The sequence below is a fragment of the Rhinolophus sinicus genome, linkage group LG07, assembly GCF_036562045.2.
Source record: "Rhinolophus sinicus isolate RSC01 linkage group LG07, ASM3656204v1, whole genome shotgun sequence".
In the NCBI taxonomy this organism is placed as follows: Eukaryota; Metazoa; Chordata; class Mammalia; order Chiroptera; family Rhinolophidae; genus Rhinolophus; species Rhinolophus sinicus.
In genome coordinates, this window is record NC_133757.1 from 7,699,090 (window position 1) to 7,726,720 (window position 27,631).

The window sequence follows — 27,631 nt, forward strand, 5'->3', positions numbered from 1 at the left end:
CAGGACGGCAGCAGGTGCTAGGACGCATTTCCGCCCCTGTGCCTTCTCTCCCCACCACTTAACTGCTTGGACTTCCTTAAAGAAAACTGCCAACCTGGGGAATGCAAAGGACCTTGCTGTCACTGAAGACCTGGGATGCAATCCCAGCTGAGTGACTTAGTCAAGTCCCCAGGTTTTTAACTTCTTTGAGCCTCCATTTCCTTCTTGTAAAATAGAAATAAAAGCAGTTGCCATTCATCAGATTGTTTCAAGGCTAAAGTGAGCTAGAGAGCTAACCTCGAGGGAGCCCTGGGGGGTGCGCAAAGGTAAAATACCTTCACCTGCCAGCATGCCGTATGTGCACACACCTCAACCCTGCCCCATCAGAACACCCACCCCACCCTGGAAAGCAGAGGCTTTGCTAAGAAACCTCAGTATCCTACCAGGGCCAAAGATTAAACGAGAGGAACATGAGAGGGGCACGGGCGGAGAGAGGGCAGCCCTCACTCCGGCCCTGACACCTCCTTCGCCTGCCCCGTGCAGAGCACTGATGGCCTTTCTCCCAGAGTCAGGAGCCTGGAATAGAGGTGTCCTCGCAGGACGCTGCCGGACAAGGCTTCGGCCCTTCAGATCTTCCACCTAATGGGCTGAGCCCCAAACTTGAAAGGAAAAATCTCCCCAGAGGTGCCCTTCAGTCATCAGGGACCGTCACTCTCTTCCGTCTCCCTCCCTTGCCTACTCTTCCATGAGGTAATCCTAGTATCTCAAGAAAGCCACCTTTAACTTGAGAGCCCCAAGGAAATGCTGAGCCAAGGGGGGGAAAAAAGTTAGAAGCTCAAGATGTCAACTGACTTGTCAAACCCAAGGACCTAAGAGGCGCTGAGAATCTCCAAGGTCATATGTGGGCTGCCAGGGGGAGCTCTGGGTGAGGGGTCAGGTGCTGGCTTTCTGTGCTTTTCTCACTCACTTAGCAAAGCAAAATAACTTAAATAGCCCTAGCAGCCATCACACGGGGGGAAATTTACAAGTGTATGTGGCTTTATACACAGTGAGTGGAGGAGACAAAGCAGGATGAGGGTGGAGGGGTTGGGCCCAGAGAAGCACCAGCTGGGGCTGGATGGACCTGAGGGGTGAGGCAGGAGGACGATGGAGGTCCCTGGCACCGCTTAGAGGTGAGGGGGACAGTGGCACTGGTGGCTGGGCTTCTCTCCCGGAGGCCGAGAACGGGCTGCACAGCACAAGTGTCTCTCTCTCCTCGTCCTGCCTGCTCCAGCCACCTTGTCATTTACGGAAGCAACCCCACCGCCACCCCAACCCCAGCCCACCCCTACTGAGGCTGCTTAGGCCTGCCCTGTGAGGGGTGGAGGGGCCCCACATGAGGGCAGCAGCCCATAGCCACTGAGCAGGAAGAAGGGTATTTGAGCCAGGGGCCATCAGGGTCTTGGGTCTGCTCTCCAACATTATACGGATACCACACATCTCCCCCCAAATCTACATCCACATCCTACCCACCAATACCTACACATGTGACCTTATTTGGAAATAGCATCTTTGCAGATGTAACTGACGATCTTGAGATGGGATCACTCTGGATTTGGGGAGGGCCTCATGAGAGAAAGGAGAGGGGTTTGAGACAGGAAGAGCAGGTCACATGAAGACAGAGGCAGAGACCGGAGTGATGCAGCCACAAGACAAAGAACGCCAAGGACCGCCGCCTGGCACCAGGAGCTGGGGAGGCATGGAACACACGCTGCCTCACAGCCTCCAGAGGGAACAAACCCCACTGACACTTTCCCCTTGGACTTCTGGCCTCCAGAAGTGTGAGAAGATACATTTATGTTGTTTGAGCTGGTAAGTTTGTGGCAATGTGTTATGGCAGTTCTGGGAAACAAAGACACCTTTCCACTTCCTCCCTCCTACCACGTACCCATCCTTCAACCTGGGGTCCCTGAGAAATCAGGGGCAATTAAGGAATTTAATGGCAGGCACATATCCCTAGTTTAATCTCCAAAGTGTCCTAATTACCAGTCTCCCACCGGTAATTGCTCACGCTTTCCTATTCCCTTAGAGGGGAACGTGGCAGGGTGGATGTGGTACACTGAGAGAACAGAAGAGTGCCAGCCTACTAATTCCTTGAGCCAAGAAAGGTACATAGATTTTTGCCCCCTAAAAGTCAAAGAGGCTTTGTAAAAACAAAATGCAAGCTAATTCAATACATTCACTGAATTATTTAAGTGGCAAGTCAATATTTCTCATCAGTTTCTACTTACAAATGCAGCGAAGGCAACGAAGATGATATTTAAATCTATGGACAAAGAAATAAGCCCAGACGGGGGAGAGTCAAAGGCCGAATCTGATGGGATTTAACAAAGGGGAGAAAAAACTCGACGCTTCCCAGAAAATAAATCATAGCCACACTTATTGCCAAGATCCAAAGAAAAAAATTTATTTACAATAGAGAATTTTATTTGAAACATGCATTTTCTTTTTTTAAAACAAATCAGCAAATGCAGGTCAAGTTTACAGTCCTTAAGGCAAGAGTCCCTGTGCAAGCTGGACATGTTCATATAAAATCCAGAAGCCGCTCACCCTGGGAACTCATGTACAAAGGGCAAGGCCAAGGTCAGCGATTTGTCTTTTATTAGAGAATCAGACAATCTCCCTGATACAGGAACTCTGAGGTCAACTTGCTATGAATTATACTAGGAAAAATGCAAACCAATAGCAAGAAATTCTGATAGTCTCCTTAGTACTGCATACAATCAAATCAACGTTATGTAGAAAGGAAATACAGTAGTGCATACGAAAAAGTGAAAACAGAACCTGCCCATGGAATTGGAAGGACAGCAGTTTGCCGACGGTCATATTGCACGCAATGGTCAAGACCACACATTTGGTTCAGAGTTAGCTTTTCCCCATTTTGGCAATCAGTTCATCACAAATCTTGGTGAGTTCTTCTATCTCTTTGTTCTGCAAGTGAAGACAAAAAAAAAGAGGCTGCTGAAACCTCCTGGTTGTTTGAAATCAAGCCAATCAGAATGGCCATTGGATTTTTAGGGGCATGGAGTTCTCCAGGCCTCTTGGTCCCCGAGAAACGAATTGGAGCCAAACAATTTCTATCCATCCTAGCTCTAGCTGTGACATAACCTCTCTGAGCCTTCGTTTCCTTATCTCTAAAATGTGGATGACGACATCTGTCTCTGAGAATTAAATGAGGTCAGAAATGTCAAGTTCCTCAGCACACAATAAAGGCCTAATTAGTATTGGTTCTCTTCCCTTTATTTGCCTTTGAAGGATGTAGACACAAAAGGATGGGCCGGGGTGAGCTGTTGGTGGCGCTTTTGAGAAATGCCACCAGGAGGGGTTCAGCAATTCTACTTGAATGCGGGTCACTGGCATTATTCAGAGGATGCCAAATGGAGCTGTGAGCCAAGGGGTCGTGGGGAGAAGTGGGGGCAGATGCTGACGGCAGCAGGTATCCCACACGCCATGCCCTGCCTGTCCTCTGAGGCCCCATCAAGGGGAACCAGCTTCATGTTCATGTCGCACCGATGACCTGATGATAGATACTGTCCATTCCCTAAGAGCAGGGATGCAACAGGACGACGCCTCCATCTTGGCGTTGGCAGGTGGGGGCTTTGTTCTCGGATGGGCAGGATGTTCATCTGGCTTAACAGCCAACCTGGAATGACCCTCTCTAAGGGGCTAGATCTTTGCAGTGTTCTGGGAACATCCTGCAGCCAGCTTTTCCTCCAGGTCCCCATGGAAGGTGAACCTTAACTACAAGCCTGTACTGAGGCCCCTCCTCGGAAATAAGCAACTTCCTAAGACATGTTCCTGCCTGGTGCCAGGTGTCCTGTGCTTCCGGGTTGGGCTCCTGCTGCCACTAATCGTTGTGGCAGTGCCTGGGAAGAAGCGGGCCTTAGGGTAGGAGAATCTCAGTCTTCGCTGCAGTCCTGCCACCGGCCCCGGCCCCCACTGCCGGGAGAGAGCCTGCCAGGAACATCCTGTCAGCCTGCCTCCGTCTAGAGTTTACAGCTCTGAGGCTCAATTGAGAGGCGCTGAAATGCCCGTGGGAAGCTGGGGCTCTGCATGGAATCAGCACTAAACAGTGGTCCTGAAATCACTGGTATTGACACCACGGCCGCTGCTGGGGCTGCTAACAGTGATGCTTCATCTTCTTGGAGCACCACGTGCCGTGTGCCGGTCACCGTGCTAAACATAGCTCGGCACTGCGGTCTTCCTCAGTTCTTACTTTAGCCCCTTAATGGAAGCCACATCATCCCCACTGTCCAGTGAGGAGAGATAAAGCGTCGTGCTGGTCAGATGTGGCAAGTCTGGCTCCTACACAGCTCTGCTATTTTACTGATTAAACATCACGTCTAGTGACTGATGGCTGAGAGGCACTAGCAGACCCACCAGTTATTGATTCCTGGAGGTTCTTCTCATTTCATCTTGGCACCACCAGCCCACCATCTACCAAAGTGCCCCATCACGGAGCTCAGCTCCTGGGGCAAAAACCTTTACGAAGTCCTGACTGGGTGAAATGCCCAACGCCTTCACATACGAACTGCCCAGGGGGAAATGATGCTTCTGAATCTTTTAAAAACAGAGACTATCCCCTTTATATCACTTAGAGTTCTTTAGGGAAGAACTGGCATGATTAACCCATGCCTCCTGGGGTTTCTTTTATGACAAAGTTACGTTTCCAGATATGTTCGTACCTTTTCTGTCATCCGACACTGTGCAATCCAATTTCTTGTCTTTCAGTTCGCCAAAAAACTTAGCATCACATTCATTTTGCAATTGTAACAGTCTGCACAGTCTAGGTGCCTTGAACATATCTATCCTGGTTCACGTTTTACCTCTATTTACCTAAATTGCACCAATGTGATGCAATTTAAATCCCATTCAATCTTGATGGAAATAGGAGGAAATGATCTCAGTCCTATTGCTACGTTTCTCGGCTAGAAACATCTGACCCACAACTGCCTTCATACCCAAAATGACTAGGGAATGCGGTCTTCAGTTTAAAAAAACTATCCCGCTTTTCAAGAGTCACCGAATACGCTCTTGTGGATTGTCAACATTCGAAGGATAAAAATAAACACCCAGTCAGCACTAAGACTGCAGTGATGCTCAGTAAGCACAGAGTGAACGAGCAAGGGTTGGCATCTGACGGTTCTGACTGCGTCGCTTGTCTCTGCGGTCACTGCTGTGTTCAACCGTCAGAGCCTAGGAATTACAGGCGGTTGAACACATGCAGCACAGTCCAGGAGATTCATCTTCCCTTTTGCCTTGTTCATCCCAAGAGGAAAAGGTAAGGCATGAAAACGGCCTGGCAGCGTGAGTTTCTAGTTGTTTGAATTCTGGACAACCAGGCACGGACTGTGGGAGAGTCACCTGGAGGCGGAGTGGCAACTAGACTTGGACCGCAGGGAAATTCATTCCGGGACTAGAGCCATTTAATTCTCAGGGCTAGAAGGAATCTTCTAGATCTTCTGGTTTAATCCCCCCCACATTACAAACCTAGAAACTGAGGTGAAGGGCAAGGCTTGCCCAGGGCCATCTTAGATGGCGGGGAGGGGGGGCAAGGATCCAAGTCTCCTGAGTCCCAGGGCTCTTTCCTGACATCACAGAGATGAAGGGAGAGGCAGTACCTTCCACTGCAGAAATTCGTTTTCCTTGGCCCCGATACCCCTGGGACCCCCGTCAGCCCCACTGGGCCCTGGCTGGGTGTGAGCACAAGAGGGGTCCAACCTGAGGCCAGCTGGGTGCTTCTGGATCAGCAGAGGCCATTTGGGATACGTGATGGAGTCCTGATGCCACCTGCCTACAAAGGACCCCCCACCACTGCCCATCAAGGCCCCCGTGCATGCTAAGTGCTGCGAGCCCAGGCCACTGGGCTCTCTGATGACCATTCTGGGGAATCCTAAGCCTCAGAAAATCAGTGGGAATCGGGTTGCACGTCTGGGAACACACCCAGGGAGGAGGCCTGCCTGGCCCCCAGTCACCCAGACTCAGACTCATATGGCACTCCTGGGCAAAAGGGGCTTGCCATTCGGACACTGAGGGAGATGGTGTATACAGCAGACCGAGCGCTAGCCTGGAAATCAGGAAACCTGGGGACAAGCTGAGGGACTTCAGGAGGACCCTCCCGCATCCACAGAAAGAAGAAGACACAGCCCATGTTCTACACCAGGCAGCTGTCTCTGCATGTACCCACTGTCTACCCACTGTGGGTCCCTGGTGGGAACCATCCACTCATCGATAAGCATACTGGCTGCAGTCGTTAAAGAACTATACTTGGCACACTGTAGATGCTTAACAAATATTTGACAAATACATGAATGTTGACAAGGAATGAAAAAGGGCAACAAATACCCATGTAGCAGCTATTCCAGGAAAGGCACAAAGGAGGCCCGTCTCAGGGCTGGCGTTAAGCTGGCTCTTCCAGAGGGAGAGCGCAGCTACGTCACGAAGCATCGCCTTGTCCTGGGAGAGCTGCTGCTGAGCGGGCTTTGTCCAGGGAGCTGCGGTGGAAGCCCAGCCTCAGTCTCTCTGAGGGTGTAGCCAGCCCTGCCTGCCTGGAGGCCAGCACCCGGGACCTGTTACCTTCTGCTCCAGCGTTCTCTCCAGCGCATCCACTCGCAGCTGCTCCTTCCGCAGGCTGGCCTGGTAGGCGGCCTGCTCCTGCTGGGCCTTGCCGCGGACCTGGGCAATCTCAGCATTGGCCCTGCGGGAATGCGGTAAGGAGAGGATTCAGAAACTATCACCCTTCTCTGTAGATGCCTCCCACCTTCCTCCCCAACTCTGGGCAGAGGAAACCGTCTGGCTCCAGCTCCCAACAACGAAGGCCCAGCACAGGTGCCCATGAGAAACCCCCATCCCGAACCCCCATTCTCATGAGGCCGGGGTACTTTGAGTGGGCGCCTTGGAAATGACAACATGCATCCTTCACTTATAAAATGCATGCTAATTGAAGAATGCACTCATCACAAATGACACTGAATTGTACTGAAAAAATTATCCGCCCTCTCCAGGCCAATGTCAGGGGGGCCATCGGAGCTCCTGTCCTGCCTTGGAAGCAGCCCCGGCCGCGTTACCTGTCCAGCTTCTCCTCTGCATGCACCTTCAGGGCCTGGTACCTCTGCTCCTCCTTCTTCACTCGGGACAGGTACTCCTGTGCACATTTCTTCAGCACCTCTTCATTCTGACACGACAGAGGACAGGGGTCGAGCCCACAGAAGAAATGCCGCGGAGTGCTGGGAACCCCAAAAACTCTCTGATGAAGGTGTAACCTCAGATGGCTAAGTCTGACTCCCCAGCCTGCGAGGATGGTCTTCCAGAAGCCCCACAATCTTAGCCCGCCTGGTCCACCTTCTCCCACCCCACACGTCCCCAGAGCACAAACACACCTTGCGGAAGCCTTCCAGGACCTCCTTCATCTTCTCGTATCTCCTGAAGAGATCGGCCAGAGATTTCTCCACGGAGTTCAGGTCAGCTAGGGCTTGCTCCTTCTCCAGGACCAGCTGCTGGACCGTTTGGTGGGAGACCGACTTCTCCCTCTGTTCGTCCTCTGACAGGAGAGAGAGGAATAAAACCATGGAGCCCATGGCGCCTGAACCTGGTCTCTGGGGCCAGCAAGACCTCAGCCTAACCAGTAGGCATCCCAGACTCGGGAGACCCTCCCCCTGAGCCCACACGGACTGCCTGTCAAGGAACAAGCCCCACGGCCCTGCATCTCAGACCTGGGTCTGTACAGTATTAAATGGATGGACGTTAGCTACTGTTCTTTGACCTGAGCAATGCAGCCCCATAAAAATCGACAATGGAGAACCCAGTGATTCTATCTGGTTGTTGATGGCAAACAGATAGATCCATAGGTAAAAAAAAAAAGAAACCACCACTACTGAATTTTGTGTTGGGCAAGATTTAAAGGTCCTGTAGTACGAGATGGGAGGGGCTGGCCTTCCTAAGTGTCATCACGATAAAGAGATGTCGTTGGAAAAGAAAAAAGGTTTCTTCATCCTTAAAACATCCATGACCCTAAAGCCCACATAACCATCGCCCCTGAAATTCTGCTTTACACAGACAGAAATGGTAATTTCTTTGATAGAGCAGGTGTCTTAATGCTGAGAAAAACAGCTATTTCTGTTGGAGTTTGTTATGTACAAAAGAATTAACTTCTGGCCCATTTCAGAGTGGCTGATGCTGGCGAACGGGACGGCTCTGTCCCCAACTCCACCTCTCGGGACCATCCCCAGCTAATAGTCTGCCCAAGCATTTAAGGGAAAGGCTGCATTTTACGGGAAAGGCTTTCTCTGACCACACTGCATAACCCAGCTGCCCGCCCGCACGGCGCTGTGTTTTGTGTGCGGATGGAGCCACACTGGTCCAGGTGGGTGAGGAGCCATTTGTTGTGATCTGTCTGGGACTTTGGTGACAGCAGAGAGAAGCTCCTGCTCAGAGTTCCCAGGGGAAGGAGCTCTGGAGACCTTTGTCAGCCCCAGGTCCCCTGGGAGGGGCCTGCCTGAGGAAGGACCGAATCTAGAAATGACAACAGCTGTTTAACACAGCAGCCGTGCGTGCTGAGCTCTTCTGCGTGTCAGGTGCCATGCTGTTCATTTAATGCTCCCAAGCCAGCACGCAGTAGCCAGACTGACCTTTCAGAAGCCCAAACCGGTCACCTCACTCCTGCTCAGCTCCCCCCAGGGGCCTCCCCTGCCCTGGCTCTGCTCCCTTCCCCACTGCTCTGCCTTTGCCCCTGCCATCCTTGGTCCAGTCACAATGGCCTCCACGCCCCAGGGCTCAGTACTGCCATGGCTTCTGCCAAGAATTGGGGCCCCAGAGCTGCCATGCATCCCAGCTCATTCAGGTTTCTGACCCCGTCACCTCCTCAGAGGCGGCTTCCCTGAGCACCTGTGGGAAATGTCTCCTCTGTACTTTATTCCCAGTCCTTTATTCCCTTCCCAGCAGCGGCCACTCCTTAGCCTTGTATCAGACATGTGTATGGATGTACGCACGCACGTGTCTGCTGCTGGCCCGTCTCCCCCAGAACGCACGCTCCACAGGGCAGGGTCCTGAGTCAGTTCTGTCCACGGCTCTGTCCCAGGGCCTACGATAGTGCCTGACTCACAGGACGCTTCAACACACGTCATGCAAAGGATGAATGAGGGGCGCTTCCCAACCCAGGGGCAGGTTGTTTCTAATTTCCATTTCACAGAAGGCAAACGGGGTTTGAGAAGCTGTCACTTGTCCACTGAGGAAGTGGCAGAGCAGGACCCAAACCCAACACCATGCTCATAACCACGGGCTTCTGGGTAACAGACCTAGATGGAAGCAACTCCCTCAAAAGCGGCTCATATCTCTTTGGGTTCTTTCCCCTTAGCAGGATTGACTTCATGCTATATCCTGAAGTTAGGCATATTTGGTGTGTGGTGTGGAGGGAAGAGTGTAGAATTGGGGGCCACATCCTGGTTTTAGCTCCAGATAGCAACTTGCTCAAAAGTCCAAAAAAAAAAAAGGTCCCAAATAAAGGGTCCTTCCTTGTCAGCGTGCAACCAAATCAGCAGGGGTTTGTTCAAACGTGGACGGCTGCACCCCAGGGGGTCCCGATTCAGGTGTGGGGTGGGGCTGAGAATTTGCATCCGTGATGGGTTCCACAGCGATGCTGAAGCAGCTGGTCCAGGGAGCACACTTGGAAAACACAGGCCCGGAAGCTGCCTGCTGTCCCCTGGACCCTGCCTCTCAGAGCTCCCGCCACCAGGGCAGAGGTGAAGAACCCAGAACCAGAGTCAAGTACTCAACTTGAGCCCTGGCTCTGGTGTCTGCCAGCTGTGTGTGCTGCGGCAGGGTTGATAACCTCTGAGTCTCAGCCTCCTCACCTGAAATAGGGAATCACACTATTTCTCTCACAGCCTTTTGGGGAAGATTAAAATGTATATAAAGTCTTCAGCACCCAGTAAGAACCCAGGTCTGTGACCTGCCAACAGCATTACTGGCACCCCCAAACTGGCGTGATGTCACGTCGCAGTGACCCACGAAGGGACAGCTTAACATACAGCGAGCAAAGAACTGCCAGCAATCTGCTCACTACATGCAGACTCCTAAAAGAAAGGGCGTTTCAGCATTTCGCCAGGAACCAGATGCTTTTCATTCTTTGAATTCTAGCTGCTTCCTCAGTTCTCAGCACGCTGTACAATGCACATTCCAGGCTGGTTTGAGGCCATGTATACATTTCACTTGGCTTGTAAAGGAGCCATTTATCAAACAGAGTCCATCTGATTTCCTGGATCTGAGACACGGTCTGCCTCAGGTTTCCTTTCCTCCCCATATAACCCCTGTGAAAATGGAATTTCCCAGCTCCCAGGAGACCGAGGAGGCGAGGAACCTTCACAAATCTTTTTGTAAATTATAAATGCAGTTCGGTTCTTCAAACCAGGAAATCAGCCCCAAACCCAAGATGCTCCAGACTCAACAACAAAACGATCTTCCTGGAGATTTTCTGGCAAAACATTATTAAACCATGTGGGAATGCAGCCAATACACAAAAGCAAAAGTAACAAAAACAGAAAAGCAAACAAACAAAACAAACAAGGGTTGCAATGGGCAGGTGTCAAATTAGGTGAAAAGCATTTACTTACCAGGCTTGCCTGTTTGTTTTGCAAGCAAAGGGCAAGAAGCAACAGAAAATGGAAGCAAAACAGATAATCAGGGCAGTTGTTAGGAAAAGGCGAAAAAAAAATCAATTGCAACAACCTGCAATGCAGAAAGCATAGAAGTTTGTTTCTATTCTGAATTCTAAAATTCAATGTTTGAACTTAAGCCATTCTCTTTAGGAACATGTGACAAGAATGCACAATGATGGTGGGACAGATGTCACGTTGGAGCATTTGTGAAGGTTCAACTGAAGCCACAGAGCCAGGCTGGAGCCAGGAAGGGCTGGTGTAGGTAGATGAAAACTGGTTTTAGCTATTACATTCACTCTCGTCCTGAATTGCCAAGCTCTCTGGGCCTGAGTTTCCCCTTCCATGAGGAATGCTGGTTAGGTGAGCAAAAACAAGAAGAAAAATATGGAATCCAGATGAGACATGTGCGTGTGTTTCTTCCACATATGGAGAGACTCATGGCCTGCCCAAAGGCACATCCCACCCACAACCACAGCGAGTCCCGAGTCCCGGCCACGCCTGAGCCCTCAGCCCTCAGTCTTCATCAAGGACACGAGGACCCTGACATCTATGGTGGCCCTGAGCAATGACATGCAGTCTGATGGACAGAGGACAGCAAGAGATGTACCCCACGCTGATGCAAACAGGTCTGGAAAAGTGGATGATGAAGACGACTGGAAATGAATGAGTGAGGATGGGGAACGAGGAAGGGATACACGGTGGGACGACACCGAGTGACACTGGACGGGTCTCATGGAGCCAACCGTGAGCCCCCCAAATACCCCGAAACGAAAATGCTCAAAAGGGGCAAGGTTACCGTTCTTCAAGAGAGGGACCCTCAGCCAAATACCACCTCCCCTGGGTAGGGTCAAGGGGAGGAGGGGGTACTGGGGAACAGGGGTAGGCGTGCGCAGCCGTAACCCCTGGAGTCACGGTTTCACACACGGCTCAGATCGTCTAGAATTGACACGGCTGTTCTAACTACTCTCACCTGCTAATATGCTGCAAGGAAAGCCTCAGAGTTGAACAATCTTTTTGTCACCTCAGAACAGGCCACTTACACCACGAGAGAGATTCTTATTCCTGGTTTTCAAGAGGGAATGTCTTCTATCAAAATTGCCAGCCAAGCAATAAAAGATGGCTCTGGGCAGTCGTCTCACAGGGGCCAAGGCTCCCAGCCTTTAACCCCCAGTTTCAACACTGGCCTAGCCGTCGTCACCAAGAGCAAAAATAAAAATATATGACTCTGAGACACAGAGGGATGTTTGCAGATGAGCCACTGTAGGTGTGAGTGGCGTTGTCCCCTCCCAAGACTCCAGGAGGCCAGAAGGGTGTGCTCGGCTTGCCAAACATGATACATTGGAAGGCATAAATCCGTCAGCCCGGCCACTTCAGCAGCAGTTTCCAGGCCAAGCGCTCTGTTTTTAGCTCATCTCTATGCCTTCATATACTCTTACACCAATTTAATAACGAGGTCTCGTGTGACAGGAAGCGGACGCCGTGAGGCTGATCCTTAGCAACACCCGAACGGGTTTTCCCCTGAGCTCTGGGAGAATGGCCTTTATTACCCTCAGTCAGAATTACAGTTCCTTGGATGGCGAGCACTTGACTGTCACAGCCTCTTTGCCATTCCCAAGGCGGCTCCCAGATTCATCCCGGGAGAAGCTAGAGGGATGGTACGACACCCATCGAAACGTCTGAGAGAGAGGGGTCATCTGCGGGCAGTGTCGGACTGGGACACAGAAACTGGGGGGTGCAGAGAACTGGGGTCTTTACTACGTATGTCCTTCGGAATAAAAGAGTTTTTAAAAAACTGGCATCACGGACCTAAGCAAATAAATAAATAAATAAATAAACAGATAAACAAAAACAAAAAATCCATCCCCTAGAGTCATCGCAGCAGTTTTGAATAATCATTAGGATAAAAATTTGACCTTGGAACCTCCACAAGATCTTTTCTCATTATTAAAAAAAAAAAAAAAAAGACCCAAGTGTGTATAACTCGTGACTTGAGGCCTTGTTTTATCACAAGCCAAGGCAACCTGCAGTATTGGCTGCCAGGATACTGTTAAGAGGATTCTGAGGCTGTACCCAACTTGAGCGAGAAAGCCGTGTGAGGAGCTAACAGGGTCTGCCACATCACTGGAGGAAGCCGGCGCGGGCGGCTGGACTGTCACACGCTCTGTCCTTGCCCTAGAGACTGTGTAAAGGCAGAGTGGGACATTTTGCCACTTGAGTCTAAACTACTTTAGGGATTTGATCCCTAGTCTCTCCCATGAGCAAACATCCCAGGAACCAACCCAAATCTCTTTCCCCAGGAGGTGGGCAGTCCTTGCTGGGTCAAATGATATGGCCACTAGGGTGAACGCCATGGTTTTCCACAGGCACGAATAACACCGAGGGACATTCTAGCAGGTGTTCCCAGGAAGCCCCCAGGCTCTCTACCCTGGGCAAAGCCATGCTCTGGGATGTCTGGGTCCCTCCCTGAAGGACCTCATGCCCTAAGAGGAGTCTGAGAGGAGCATGCTGGGAGCCTCTATCTCCAGAGCTGTCCCCATAGTTTAGAGACCTCGGGGCAGGCCAGGCCGGACACCCACCTATCATCTGAGCGATGGTCTTCTCATACTCGGCCACTATTTTCCTGCAAAAGAAGTGAAAACATGTTGGAACTATGACAACAGAACAGGTTTTCATTTCACACATGGCCCACGTGCTGTGCCCTCCAACAGCCTGAGCAATGTACGAGAGGACAAGTCTTACTTGTCACAGCTGACTGTCACTTCTAGGGCTACCCCCAACCTCAGCCTTCTCCTTGCACACCCAAATAGGTTCAGTTTCCTAGTCACGACTGAACACACCACTCCCTGTGCAAAACCTTCAATGTCTCCCCAGTGCCCACGAAGAAAAAACAATTAAGTCCAACGCATCCTGACAATCGAAGACTTCTGCAACCTGGGCCTGGTCCCCTTCAGCAATCTTACCTCCTTCCATGCCACCTCATAAACACAATGGTTCAATGAGAACAAAGGATTTCTTGTTTGCTCTGAGCTTTCTCACCTCCATGCCCTTGCCCATGTTGTTCACTTCCCTTGTCTATTTCCACCTCTCATAGTCTATCTGTTTATCAATGTCCAAGTCAAATGTTATCTCCTCCAGGAAGCCTTCCCTGATTTCTCCTTGGGACTCCATAACATTTTATAATATTTGAATCGTCTTCCAAAACATCTCATTCATCTGGCACCACAGTGTATGTGTGGAAGTTCCTCTAGGCCCAGAGTCACTTCTTAGTCACCTGTGTTTGGTGGGGGTGGAGCTCAGGGAGAGGAGAGAGTAGCACTTCTTGGGTAGCCTCACTAAACAGCTGCACAAAAGCACTAAGATCCTCTGCTTGCAAGACTGCCTCACTGTTGCCCCCCCAGTGGAAGGACCCAGAGTGAAGAAGCCCTTCCTCCCAAGTCAACCTTCTGGAAGGAACCTCTTGAAAAAGACTTGGAGGGCGGTTCACCTATGTTATCCAAAAATTATTTTCCACAAGAGAACCAAGAGCAACTAACCACCTGAAGCTCCAGGGCCCTGATTACAGATGACCCCGCCTCTCCTAGCTGCATGACTCGGACAGTTAGTTGGTTATGGACGCGGGCAGATCAGCTTACTCCCCAGTACAGAGAGAACGACCCTAGACTGACTTTCAGGGCTTTGGGGGAAATTAAATAAGTTAAAAGGGATAATAGAATCAAAGCACATTCTGCAAAGTCTAAAGGCCCCGCAGATGCTGGGTGTCTGTCCCTGGCTTCCTGACTATGGCCCCCAGTTCAGCGCCTCACCCCAGGGCAGACTGACAAGAAAGGTGACCAGGACATAAGCCCACTCGGGTTCTTTCTGAATCCAACACAGACGCACTTCTGTGTTTCTGTGATTAAACAACACCTCCTTGTACCACAGAACCATAAAACGGCGATGGATCTTAGCCGTGGCCCCATCTGAAGCCATCATTACTGAGGACAGAGTCTGGACCACAGCAGGTAAGGGGCGTGTCCTCTCAGAAGTCCTGGGAGACCAGGAGCCTAAAGCTGATTCATCTGAGTGGTATTTTCATCTCATCCTCACAATGACACCAAGAAGCCGTGCCCTCCTGGACCCCAGATTTGCTGATGGGTATATTGGGGCACAGGGTCATTCAAGAACCTCTCTAGGGTTCTAGGGGTGCAAAGTGGCAGGGCTAGGATTCAAACCCAGACATTGGACTCTGCAGCCTTTGTTCATAGCCCTTCTGCTCACTGCCTCGAGGCCCTGGGACTTAGCCTCCTTGTACAGATGATGAAAGACAGACACAGAGTCATGTGACAGGATCAGAAGCAGGTACGGAGCAGAACCTAATTTACACCTGGTCTGGCTTCAGAGGGTGACAGGGCAGGCCCTGGGGACATCAAACACCAGCGCAGCTGTGCCAGCTAGTGACACTCGAAATCCTATCATACCCGTTAATACAGCACTCCCTGGTGCCCCCACAGATACAACTTCTCCCCAGGAGGCAGAAGGAATCGGAGAACTTCCAGCCTTCCCAATATGCCCTGCTTCATTCCAGTGCAGGCAAAAAATTAAAGCCACCTTGTTCCTTCCCCCACTCCTTCATCTAAACAAACAAACAAACAAACAAACAGGTAGATTTAAAAATAATGCAACTACCGGGCCTCGGTTTGAATGTGAAATAGCATACTAAGCTTAACCTCCAGAAGGGATCACAAAAAGCATCGGCAGAAAGAAGGAATCAACAGAATTTTCGGGACGCTACTACTTGACACAGGAAACAGGGGCTATGATTACCTCGTTTGCTTGCGATTCAACATGGTAGCCAGAAATGCAATTGATTTTGATAATATGGTAACACCTGCCATTGCAATTAATTGCACTGTACGTGTACTAAATTCTTCAACTATTTAAAAAGAATTCATCCATTCCTCTACGCCCAAACTTTGAGACTTAAAAAAATGAAGCCCATTACAGGCATCATAGCGCCAGCTCTTCTGCCTTGTTAAAATGACTGTGCTCTAATCCATACCGTCTCTAGCAGTTGGAAAACTTGAGCCAACGTAGCTTGTGCTACAGAAAAGCAGGGGTGTGAAAAATGGAACTGTGTTCCCCGCTGCCGCCCTGCTGCCTCAAGCAGTTCTCAGACCTGGGAGCATCCAGAGCCTGGACAAAGCTAACTAAGCCGGGATGGTCAGGGCACAGGTATGGGTAGAAGTTGATTTAAAAATGCCACTTGCATGATAGTTTTAAAAACCACATCCCAAGGGTACGTTCTAGCCCCCAAGATGGTTTCTTAGTTTCTAAGGTGATAAATGGAGAAAGGAAATAAAGGGGAAAGGGGGCATCAGACGTGAGGACAAGGGAGGCAGGCCGCTGGGTACAGCAGAAGGAGTTTGGGTTTTGGAGTCAGAAAGGTGAATTCAAGCTCATGGTCTTCTACCTAGAAGCTCAAGAACCTTGGGCAGGTCACCTAACCTCTCTGAGCCGTCTGCTGTCAAACAGAGCCGAAAATCCCTTCTTGAGGGCCAGGGGCAGAAACCTCTAGGCCAAAAGCACAGCCCTTGGCATGTGGCAGGCGGTAGCTATCATACGTCTATTACAAATGCAGCAAATGAAAATAAATCGTCCAAGCAAAATTCGGGAGACAACCTAAATGTTCATCCACGGAGACTGGTAAAATTAATTGTTATAACCACGTAAGGACTATTAAGCAACAGTTTAACAATAAGGTGGAGATACATACAAATCTGTCCACGCTAAGTTAAAAGAGTAGCAGGATAAGGAATATTTCCATTCTTTACTTTTGCATCTAAAAGGAGCCTATATCGCTATATTCACACATTTGCCATCAGAAATGGAAAATTCTCGAAAGGATTCAGCAGAAATGGTGCACAGCAGTTACTTGAGGGACACGGAACCAGAGGCTGAGTGGAAAGGAGATTTGGTTTTCACTGTACGTATTTGTTGCATTATTTAACTCACGCACATATTTTAATCATAGTGATATACTAAAAACACTTGTGAAAATAGGAACCTTGGTAATATAGAGCCTTCTATAGAAGACACGGTTCATGGGTCAGCTCCAGCTGTTATCCAACCACGGGTACCAGAAGCCCGGGCACCACAACTGACCTCATTTCCATCACTTCCCGCCGGCTTTCTTCGTATTTCTCTTTCCACTCTGAGACCTCTCTTTCCTTGGTTATGATCTAGTATCAGGGAGAAGAAGAGAAAGGTTAGCTCCAAATGAGTGAATTCAGATCTGAGCAATTCACAGACCGAAACAATTGAATAAATGTGGAATTAAAGCTTCCTACACCAAACAATAATCGTATTCAGAGAATTGCCCCAAGCATGAGACAGAAATAAGCCACAGATCAGACTTTCACAATGCCCACTGGGGAGCAATAAAAGGTGTGTGCTTTTTGTTATAAATCAAACAAGGCCAGAAAGGCTCGTTAAACAATCGTGTCTAGGAAGATCAAAACCTATGGTTTGCCACCCACCTCTGCCTACAGTAGTCAGAGGAGGAAGTCTGTGGCCAAAGGTGGACGTGGGAAAACATATTTATTTACACGTGGCAGAAAGCGCAGCTTTTCCCAGGGCAACCAGAGCTGGCCTTCCTCAACCCCCCCTTCCCCCCCCCCCCACAACACCTCTGCTCTGGCGATCTGCAGTGCGGAGTCCAAGTCAGGCTGCTGGAACAGAAGGCCGGCGGGTTTCTCTACCTCGGTAGGCCCGAGGCGGGAGTACAGGGCCGTTTTGGAGATGGAGACATCTGTTGGGTGAGCAGCTTCTCTCTGTAGAATGGTTTTTAATTAAAAAAAAAAAAGTTAACATCAGTCATACAACAAAGAGGATTGCAATTCATCCTCTCATGAATGGGTCAGTTGTATGGTTTTGAAACAGAGAACATCCAAAGTATGAGAAAATGCTACGAGTGATGAATGGGGGATGGCGGATACAATCTATGGAAATCTATCATTTTGCACCTGCCCAGGCAGACAAAGGGGCTGATGGCGTAGGCCTCCCCAACTCCCAGCTCTTGGAGTCGAGCACGTCTGGTGCCTGCTTATCGCTGCCATTTATCAGACGCCGAGGCATTTAGGCACAGCGTGTAAGCAGCAAGGTCATTCTCCAGCAGGCTCCACTTCCCAAATAAAAACCTGATGTAAATGAGGTTGAATCCTAGTCTACATTTGCCTAGCTTTGAGTAACGGCACATCTGATCATTTTTGTAAGACTGTCTGTATTTCAATTTAGGGGGCACTTATTTAGCTCCATTTGAAAGGATATGATTCACAAAGCTGAAGGCCTACTGTAGTTATCCACCAGTGTCACCTAGTTGCCACAACCTAGCTTCTGGATGCCTCAAGGGAAGAGCTATATTAGAGTTCTGTCTCCTTCTGTCTGTTGTGTCAATGGGAAACTGAAAATTGGATCCAAGGCAATCACCACATGTGCTGATAAGAACCTTGATAAGTGGTGTGATTCCCCATCCCCCACAACTGACACTCGTTTGCCTGTAGAGAAGTCACCAGGCTCCTGAGAGGGAAGAGAGGTCTGTGGTGCCCCTCCCTCCCTTTGCCCAAAATGCTCAGCAATTTCCAACACACTTGAAATGCGGTGTTAGGAATATCATCAACCCAGTGCAGCCATGGGTTGTCAGTCTAGTTCTACTGCAAGAGAAATGCCAAACCAATCACTCTCAGTCCTATTCATTAACCTCCTGGTGCTGTCATGGTTGCCAAGAGCAACCTCCACCTTGGTCACCCGCGTCCTATTTTATGAGATACAATGGTGGTCTAACAGGCACGGTGCGACTGCTTCTTCCTTGGGAAACTTATGAGAAGAAACTGAGAAGTGAACAGACCACCACGGTGTGGTAGAGAGAGAGAGAGATCTGGGAAAAGAGTCGTGAGGACTCATCTTGTAAATGGCAGCAGATAAGGCTAAAAAACCACCAGTAACTGGGAAGGGGGTACAACCTGAATGCAGGTGAGCAGACTTTCCCTCTTTAGTCAGAAGAAGAGGCATGCTCTCCCTCCCGCAGTGTCGGGGAACATGAACTTGAAACGGCTTAGAAAACTCAGGTGGAAGTTTAATGGATAGGACTGCAGATTCCCAAGTTAGGGCTCATTAGTTGTACGCATGCATGATGAACTACATGGTTTAGGCTGTCCTAGAAGTGAGCTTCTGTTGCTTGGGTTTCCGGCGCCTGCCCTGCTTGAGTATTTGGGCCAACGCTGACATAGGACCCAAATGACAACTGCTGGTCAGAGACGGGAGCTCACGGCCCTTGGTCACCAGATCCTAGAGTCGTGCTCCGTGTCAAATGGGATGCCGAGAAGGTTTTCAGCCTCAGGTCCTAAAGAAGCCTCTGTCCCCGGACGTTTGAACACAAGTTTACAGCCCTCAGGAGCAAGCAGGTGGACCTCTCAGAAGAGAGATGCCAGCAGCCCACAGAGGCGGGGCTTCTCCAATGTATGGGTTAATCTCCGCAGTCTGAAATGTTTTCACAGTTCTACCGTGTTTCCCCGAAAATAAGACCCAGCCGGACCATCAGCTCTAATGCGTCTTTTGGAGCAAAAATTAATATAAGACCCGGTCTTATTTTACTATAATATAAGACCCGGTCTTATTTTACTATAATATAAGACCCGGTCTTATTTTACTATAAGATTATAAGTAAAATAAGATTATAAGTAAAATAAGACCGGGTTGTACATTAATGTTTGCTCCAAAAGACGCATTAGAGCTGATGGTCCGGCTAGATCTTATTTTCGGGAAAACACGGTAACCTGTCATATGGGAAACATCTCAGAAAATGGAAAATTATACGTAGCCATTAAGACTCAGTATCTGTATTTATGGATGAAGTTCATAAACACAAAATTTGGAAGAGGATTAAAAAGAAAATGGTTCCTATCACTGTTTAAGTAAAATCATGTATTCTTTGGGGGGAAAAATTAGAATAATAGAATTTCAAAATGGAAAGGGCATTAAATACGATCTAACTCTTCCTGGTCCTTCTAAAGATGAAAAAAAAAAAAAAGAGGATCTGAGAGATTTGGCAAAGGTTTCCCAAGCTGAGATTCAATTCTGACCCAAAATAAGCCAGCTCTCTGAAGTGCAAGAGAAAATGAATTAAAACTAACTTTATCATACTGGGCAGAAACTAAATACGACCAGTGCAGGAATTAATGACCTTTAAGCCAATGAAAGTCCTTTGTAAAACAAGGAAGGGGATGAAAAATGAATAAAATAGTGAGCTTTCTAAGTAAACGCCAGAGGTTACTACCATATACAGTGATTCAATATCACTTTTCATCCTGGCCACCTGGTGTTTTCAATAAAAGAACAGATGACTTCAGAATCCCATTTGAATTACTACCGGAGTATCTGCATGTTAATGAACTTCAAGGTACACACCCTGGTTTTGTCTTACAACCAAGAGCTGTTTTTAACTGAAATTAATCCGTTTGTCTCTTGCTGATATTTTAAGATGAAGATTTAGATTAAGCTTTGTTTCTCTCACATAATCCTCCACTTGCAACTTTAGAGGACCCCAAAAGCCAGTAGAATCACAAATTAACATGTGAAATGGCCACCACTCAAGAGAGCCTGGGCCTTTGGAACTGACTTCCAATCCCTCAATCCACACTCTCAAATCTTGGTCTCTGTGACTTGGTCACCGCTGTCCCCTGGGGGTCAGATCTGCAGACCTCATGCCTGGGGTCTTCTGGCCGCGTAGCCAGGGGCTAGAGGTCCTGTCACTAACCAGGGCTCACAGTCCTCCTTGCGGCCAATTCCCTGCTGTCAAGCCTCAGGGAAGCTGCCACTTCTGGGACCAAGGCATCCCCTCTGTCCCCAGGAGCCGGGCTGGGAGCAGCAGTGTGACAGGAATGCACAAGAGTGGGGACCAGGAGTGGAGGTCAGGTGGGAAGACCACGGCAGGCTGAGCCAAGGTCATGGAGCGTGGACCCAGGCTGGGCAGGAGAGCGGCCTCACCCGGGTGCTGCCCCATCCAAATGTGACAACGGGCAGTTAATTCTCAAGCTCAGGATGGCAAACCAGGGGAATACACTCCTTCAGGAGGCATCCCCGGCCTCTCGTTCCCAACACAGGCTGCAGACGATGGCCATTCTTTCTCAAAACTGGCAAATAAACTGAAAGCCACGTGCCAGCCCTTTGCCACGGCTCTTCAGACTGTTCTTTTGGCTTTCAGGCATCGTGTAGATAACACTTCCAGATACAACGTGAGGCAAGGACCCTACGATGTCAGGCTGCTCACAAGACAGGCCGCCCCAGACCTAACTCCTCCCACTGAGGTAAAACCCAGGCCTCTGGAGGAAATCAGACACTGGGGACTAACACATTTTCTCTCGCAATGGGGCCTGTTTCTTGGACTTTCTCTGGTCCTGAAGCTTGACATTTGTTATGTCCCTTGTTCCTAAGTTACAGACACACCCTTCATTCTGTTTATTGGGTCCCCATCATCCAAAGGGGGCCAAAAGCTTTAGGGATCACAACCAGTATCTGTTATATACACAAATTAAATCAATCCCCCGTGCGTCCTGCCCTGCTTGCAAAGCCATACAAATGCGACATTTAGGTTCTATCTCTCCTGGTTTAGTGTCAAATTCAGGGCTGCCACACAGTCTGCGACCCGGGTCAGATTTATCCCCAGGAGGACACAACTGAATTCAGCTTGGCCAGAACTGTGTGGATGGAAAGCATTAAGGAGCTACAGCTAGACCCCTTCTCCCCACAAACCCGAAGGAACTCTCCTCATTTCTCCCGTTTTCTAAGTGAGACAGGAAACCCCACTGCAGCCCCTCAAAGGTTGGCTGGGCTAGCTCTCGGTCTGAAGGGAAATGTAAGTTGAAGCTGCTCAAAGGCGCAGCCAGAAATCACCCACCGTATTTCATGCTGCTTTTTATACACTCAATATGACTTTTTTTCATTCCCAGTGATTTCACTTCTGTGATAGCAACAGTTTAAGCTCATACTGCTAAAAAGCCTGGTCTAGGTGACCTGCAGCTGAAATATACGGGCAGAGAAAAGAGCAAATTGGATACACAGCTGCTGTTTTCTCTTCCTATATGTCAGCAGTTCCCAGTGGGGCCATCGAATGTCTACATGAACAAGAAACCCACAGGAACTTAAGTGGGCTGAGGTACAGGGATCACCTTGGCCGAGTCAGTGATAGGAAAGAGCATCTATCTTCCTTGGGCCAAGGTCACTAGATAATATCTATCTCATGAAAGTGGTACAAGTTATTATGGCAGAGCGAAATGTTCCTTACACTCCAAAACATTCCACACCTATGGAATGTTTCTTTTAGCATGCCCTTCTGAAATCCATGGGGAGGTAGCTGTGGTTCTCTCCGACCCACTCAGTACATTCACGTGACAATGTTTTCTAAATCATAATCAGGACACGTGGTCTGAGAACAGGCTGTAACTGACAGGAAGTCAGCTGTCGGCCAATATTTGCCAACCACCACCTCTGACACGCTCTTAGAGGAAAGAGGCAGGGGCACCAGGCAACCCAGGACACTAGACTTGGTCTGAACAACTTTACCAGAATATGCTCAATTCTGCCTCACATTCCTGGACAAGAATATACTATATTTTTAGTGGCCAAACCTCAAGCAATTCCTTCTGCCTTTAAGCCACTACCCAAGGATATCAAGAAATAAACCTAACGAGGAAAAAATCCTCACTGCTTAATGCTTTCTAAAGATCTCATTTCCATGGAAATTAAACCCAAGTTTATGGGTTGGCAACAAGAACAAGGACATCAGCAATCTCTATTTACATTCGTGTCCTTGCCCTGGGTCCCAAGGGGCCCAGTTGGGACACCCAATGTGACCATCTTTCACTGAGAGGTTCTCTGGGACACGCCCCTCCCCCCAGGGCCCCAGAGCAGGAGCAGCAGACGAACTCCTGATCACATACCAAGGCCAAGAGATGCGAGAAACCACTGGCCCCTCTGCCAAGAGAGCTGTTACTGGAGATGGACAAGCAAGGGGCTCCATTTGGAGATTCAAGCTCTAGTTCCCACCAGGCCAGGGGACGACTGTTAGGCCTCGGGCTGGTTCCCTGACTCTGTTTCCCCATCTGTAACGTGGGACCTGGACCCGCCTACTGAGGAGAGGTGCTGTGAGCATCTGATCAGGTAACAGAAGCAAAGATGAAGGCTAGCTAACCACAGCAGCATTCATTTAGGGCACACTTACTGTGTGCCAAGCATGGTGCTGCTTTCCACACGTCATCTGTAGTCCTCACAGAAACCTGCAAACTTGCCATTGTTAGTCTCATCTCACAGATGGATAAACTGAGGCTCAGAAAGGTGTACCAAGTCATTCCAGGCCGCAGAGCACACTGGGGTCCAGCGCTGGTCCGACACACCAATTTCCCAGGGCTGCCCAACTCGGGGTGGGGAGTGGGGGTGGGAATGAAGGGTCTCCTCAGAAACCCAGCTTACCCGTCAACCCCGAGGGGTGGGCTGAACCTCACAGGGCCACACATGTTTAACATGTCATCGGCAACTCATTCCAATTGTTAGGAAAAAATACCCCAAACTTGGAAGCCAGGCACAAAGATTTCCACATGCCCCGTTACTCCCACACTCTACTCCAGAGCAGGGGTTGGCAAACTGGTGTGTGAGCCAAACGGCATGCTGCCCTGTTCTCTGCAAAGGGTTTTACTGGAGCATTGCTATACCCATTCATCAGTGTGCTGTCTGGCTGCTTTCGAGCTAAGGTGGCAGAACTGACCCACAAAGCCTAAAATATTTATTGTCTGCCATTTACAGAGAAGGATTGCTTTCCTGTCACGCTTTTGACCCTGGCCTAAGGGTCATCTGTGACATCTGAGGCAGATATGGTTTCACTTACTATTTACTATGGATCAGGGTCCGGTCTCAACACAGATATTAAGTTGTAGAAAATAGAAAGGTTGCAAATTGTTTTTGTTCAGTAGAAAAGCAAATTTCAGAAAACGTCAAGAACCTCAAAATCGATGATCTTTTCGTCCTGCTTCACTGGTACTAACCAGTTTGCCGTCTAACTTTGCCATCATATTCCAGCCTTCATCTACGCCACCAGCTATCCATCGGTTTCTCCTAGTTTCTTCCATTCAACCAGCTTCCCCGTCCTGTTAGTTCCCTCGTTATGGAGTTAAATAGACTTTAGACATGTGCTCCATGTGTGTTTATGCAAAAGTACCGCTTTTAGCTTTTTGGAAAATTATACTTGGTTGAGCACCAACATTGCCTGCCTGGCCAATGGTTAGCGAAGCTTGCGGACCACACGACATTCTCGAGAGGCATTGCAGGGTAGCAGCAACCAGTACCTTGGTGTCCTGGCGGCTGCGGGAAGCCAGGGCAATCTGCCTGGCCAGCTTCAGGGCTTCTATCCGCATGATGGCAAATTCTAACTCCTCCTGCCAGATGGGTGGGTGTGAGCGGCCGCAGGGCAAATGCGTCAAGACAGGGCGTAAATGTTTCCACAGCCAAGAAATGAAAGGGCCACGTGAATGTGTCATGACAGGTATTCAGGGAAAACACACGCTCTGGCTTTCTTGCACAATTAACACCTCAGCAGATCATGAAATAAGTGTCTAATTTCTTTTGGTTCCCCACCCAAACCGCCCTTTGCAATGTCTGCCAGGAAGTATTATACATTCGAATATGAAATGATTTTAAAAATGAAATCAAAATGTTTACAGTCCTGTTCCCCTCAATTTCTTCCCTTTTGTTTGTTTAATGTAAAGTTGGCTAGCAATTTCCATGAATGGATTTGTATCTCCCAAACGACTGTTAACAAACCTCTCCAGGTTTGCTCTGAATATTCTAGTCTAGAGGATATCAAATTAAGCTGTCAGATTTAAAGCACAGAGTAAGTAATTGTTTTGGTTCCAGATGTAAGACCCAGTCCAGATGTTATCTCAATGGGCGTCTGAGAGAGCCTCATATACATAAATAGCTTGGCTCGATGGTGATCTAATACTCTTGGTTCCGTGAATAAATCACAGAAACTGCTTTTGGGGCTGTCAAAACTTCTAGAAAATGACTGGGCCCAATTTCCAAATGGAAATACAAATGGTTTGTTCCATTTGCAATCATACAACTTATATCATGTTGGTGTCTTGGGTAAAGAACACCATATCCATCACTCTCTGAGGGGAAGTTATCTCATTTGGAATACTCTCAGCAATTCTTCACTAAATCCTCCCTCGTTGCATTTGGGGTTCTGAGGTTCATGCTCTACTGAGGTTTGGACAAACTCCCCAAAGGTCACACGTGGGCTACAAACCTGAAGTTTCTGAGCAAATACTGGGGGGTTCTTTTCTGCTAAGTCGGGTTCCAGATAGTCAAGCGCACCACAGAGAGAGGCTGGATGAGCCAGCCTGCTGAGGAGGGCGTCAGCAGAAGCAAAGGAGCCCTCAGGAGCTGTCTGAAAGCCGGCAGAGGAGGACACAGAGGAAAAATAGAGGAGAGCAAAGTGACAACAAAGTTTCCAAGCAAGGACCACGCATCTATTTGCTGGACATTTCTGCCTTCAGGCTGAAGAGAGTACCCGTGAGGAGCCAATACTGCCCTTTTCCCGTGGGCTGGTTCCCACATGCCGGCAGTGGGCATCTTGAGAGTGGCAGGCCCAACCCCCTCCCCAAAAGCACAGCCTTAGGTGCCCTCCCCACCCCCCACACTACACCCTCGGGAGGGAAGTTACCATTTGCTGTTTATTTGAAAATCTCAGTGGGTGGGAGACAAGCTAGTGGGTTTTCCAGACAAAACTCACCGAGAAAATAACTCCAAGTGTACATATTAAGAAAGTAAGGCTTTCGTAAAGGTTATTTTCAAAATAATGGAAAGATGATTTCAAACGGAAAAGTGTCTCCTGATAGATCAGAAAGCTTCAAAATCAGAAGCCAACTTTGTAGAAAGCGAACCATGCATGAATTCTTCATAGTATCTATTTGAAAGATCAAGTCATGTCTAGACTCTCTTTTTGCTCACTATTATTTCACCAGTCTCCAGCTGCCAGACACATAGTAGGTGCTCAATAAATATTTGATGCATGAGATAAATGGTTGGTTAAAATGGAACAAAGAGACACTAAATCATCAGCCTCAAGCCCCCTTGGGGATTGCTAGGAGGGACGTAAAAGAAATAAAAATAAAATTCACCTAGAAGGATGGTCCATTTTAAATGTGCAAGGGGTTGGGGGTGGGTGGGTGAGGCCTTCGGCTCAGGTCTACTTGCTCTGAGAGGAGAGGTGTTACTAGGTCCTGGACTATAAACAGGAGCGATTTCCCATCACCAGGGCCCAGGAAAACCAACTATTCCCCAAAAGGAGTGTCCCCTGTTCTGTTATTCTCTGCCCTCACGAATGGAGAAGCAGGGTACTGACTGATGACAGCTCCAAAGCAACTGTCCAGCCCTAAGGGGCTAAAGTGGAAAATAAATAACCCTGAAGTCAAATCAAGCACTTAGGTGAGAATTCCCCAACCACATTGGTGAGCACAGAGAGCCTTTCTCTCATCATTACGGTGGGGGTGGGTCTCCTAGGCTGGCTTCTGTGGTCCGGAGGATGGAGTAGGGCCCCATGCAACATGCCAGGTGAATGTTGCTCTGAAGGCCTGGCACCCTTGGTGATGGGACCCAGCTGGCCAGAGGCATTGGCCCCACTGATCTTGGGCCCCTCCGACCCCACTTACAATTTCAATTGCATCTGAAGCGGTGCCCAAAGCCATGGCCTCCAGCTCTTTCTGGGAGGATTTCTCTGGCACCTGCAAGTGTGGCTCTTGGTTGGGGGCCAGCCCTCGTGTGACGGGATGCTGAATCTTTGACCCCGCATTCACAAGGGCTTCAGTCTCCTCAAAACTTGACCTGAGGAAGTAAAGGGTACCTTTAGTCTTCTCACTGGAATTGGCCAGGATGTCCCGACTCAATCAACATTCCAAGGGACCCTGGGCTTCCAGGACTATGTTCCCAGAGAAAAATGGGGTAGGTCTTGGGTGGCCATGGGGCCTATAGGCTGGGCAGCCTGAGGGAGGGGGTGGTCAGTCCCAGCCCAGGGCCTGCTGACAAGGGATGGTCAGAAGCACAGATGGCGCTGGCTAAGAGGAGTTGAGCAGACTGCCTGTCGCTTGGTTGCATACCCTAGGGGAAGTGATTGGCTACTGTGTCTCAGTCTCCGTCTCTGCAACACGGAGACAATATACCTCTCTGTGAAGATCAAGGAGATGCTGCCAGCCTGTAAAGCACTTCACACATGAGCTTTCACTCGTGCCCAGTGCAAGGGACAGGTAGGAGAGGTCGGGAAGGTCCTCGCCTTAGAGCGATGCCCCACCCTTCCCGATCCAGCAGCAGACAGCTCAGAACCTGACTGACGAAGCTAATACTCGCATCCGTATTAATAATAAACATTTACGGGCCATTCATGGATGCCAGGCCTTGTGACAAGTGCTTTTCTTATAACATCTCAGGATAATCCTCCCAATGACTTTGGAGGATGGGTACCCACCCCTGTCGCACAGCTGGAGGATGCCTGCAAGACTGCCAGCCTCATTTTACCTCATCGCATCCCTGCGGGGTCTGTTTTTTATTGCTCTCCATTTACACACAAGGAAACTGCAGCCCAAGGGGGTAAGTGACTTGTATCATGTCACATAACCAACCAGTAAGGCTGGGGTGGGATGCAGGCTCTGAGTGCCGTGGCACACTTCCTCCCGTGGGACAAATTACAAAACGAACTTGTGCATGCGCTGCGGTGATGGGAAGGGCTCACACAGTCAGCTGTTAAAGGATTTTGCCTTAGTCCTCAGGGCAGCCCGTAACCAGCCCACTGCATTTATGTCTATGTGGACATTTAGAGAAGGAAACGTGAGCTGCCGGCATATATGCAAATGAAATGATGTCAGGACAGCAGTGTCAAGGTG

At 49.2% G+C, this 27,631-nt stretch overlaps 1 protein-coding gene across 41 annotated transcripts in view; it reads right to left on the reverse strand.

Annotated features, from left to right (window-relative positions):
• Positions 1 to 2,404: 2,404 nt before the first annotated feature.
• Positions 2,405 to 27,631, reverse strand: part of TACC2 (transforming acidic coiled-coil containing protein 2) — a 186,365-nt gene continuing 161,138 nt past the window's right edge. For 28 of the 41 annotated variants that reach the window (XM_074338945.1, XM_074338935.1, XM_074338944.1 and 25 more), the window contains 10 exons: positions 26,408 to 26,579; positions 25,003 to 25,143; positions 24,041 to 24,130; positions 17,336 to 17,479; positions 16,812 to 16,888; positions 13,247 to 13,290; positions 7,398 to 7,558; positions 7,086 to 7,192; positions 6,595 to 6,715; positions 2,405 to 2,949 (listed from right to left, as the gene is read on the reverse strand). In XM_074338945.1, the coding sequence (XP_074195046.1) occupies positions 2,884 to 2,949; positions 6,595 to 6,715; positions 7,086 to 7,192; positions 7,398 to 7,558; positions 13,247 to 13,290; positions 16,812 to 16,888; positions 17,336 to 17,479; positions 24,041 to 24,130; positions 25,003 to 25,143; positions 26,408 to 26,579 (1,123 nt within the window). In that variant the 3' untranslated portion in view covers positions 2,405 to 2,883. The remainder of the gene's footprint in view (positions 2,950 to 6,594; positions 6,716 to 7,085; positions 7,193 to 7,397; positions 7,559 to 13,246; positions 13,291 to 16,811; positions 16,889 to 17,335; positions 17,480 to 24,040; positions 24,131 to 25,002; positions 25,144 to 26,407; positions 26,580 to 27,631) is intronic. The other 13 variants (XM_019752919.2, XM_074338952.1, XM_074338950.1 and 10 more) reach the window with 2 other exon arrangements.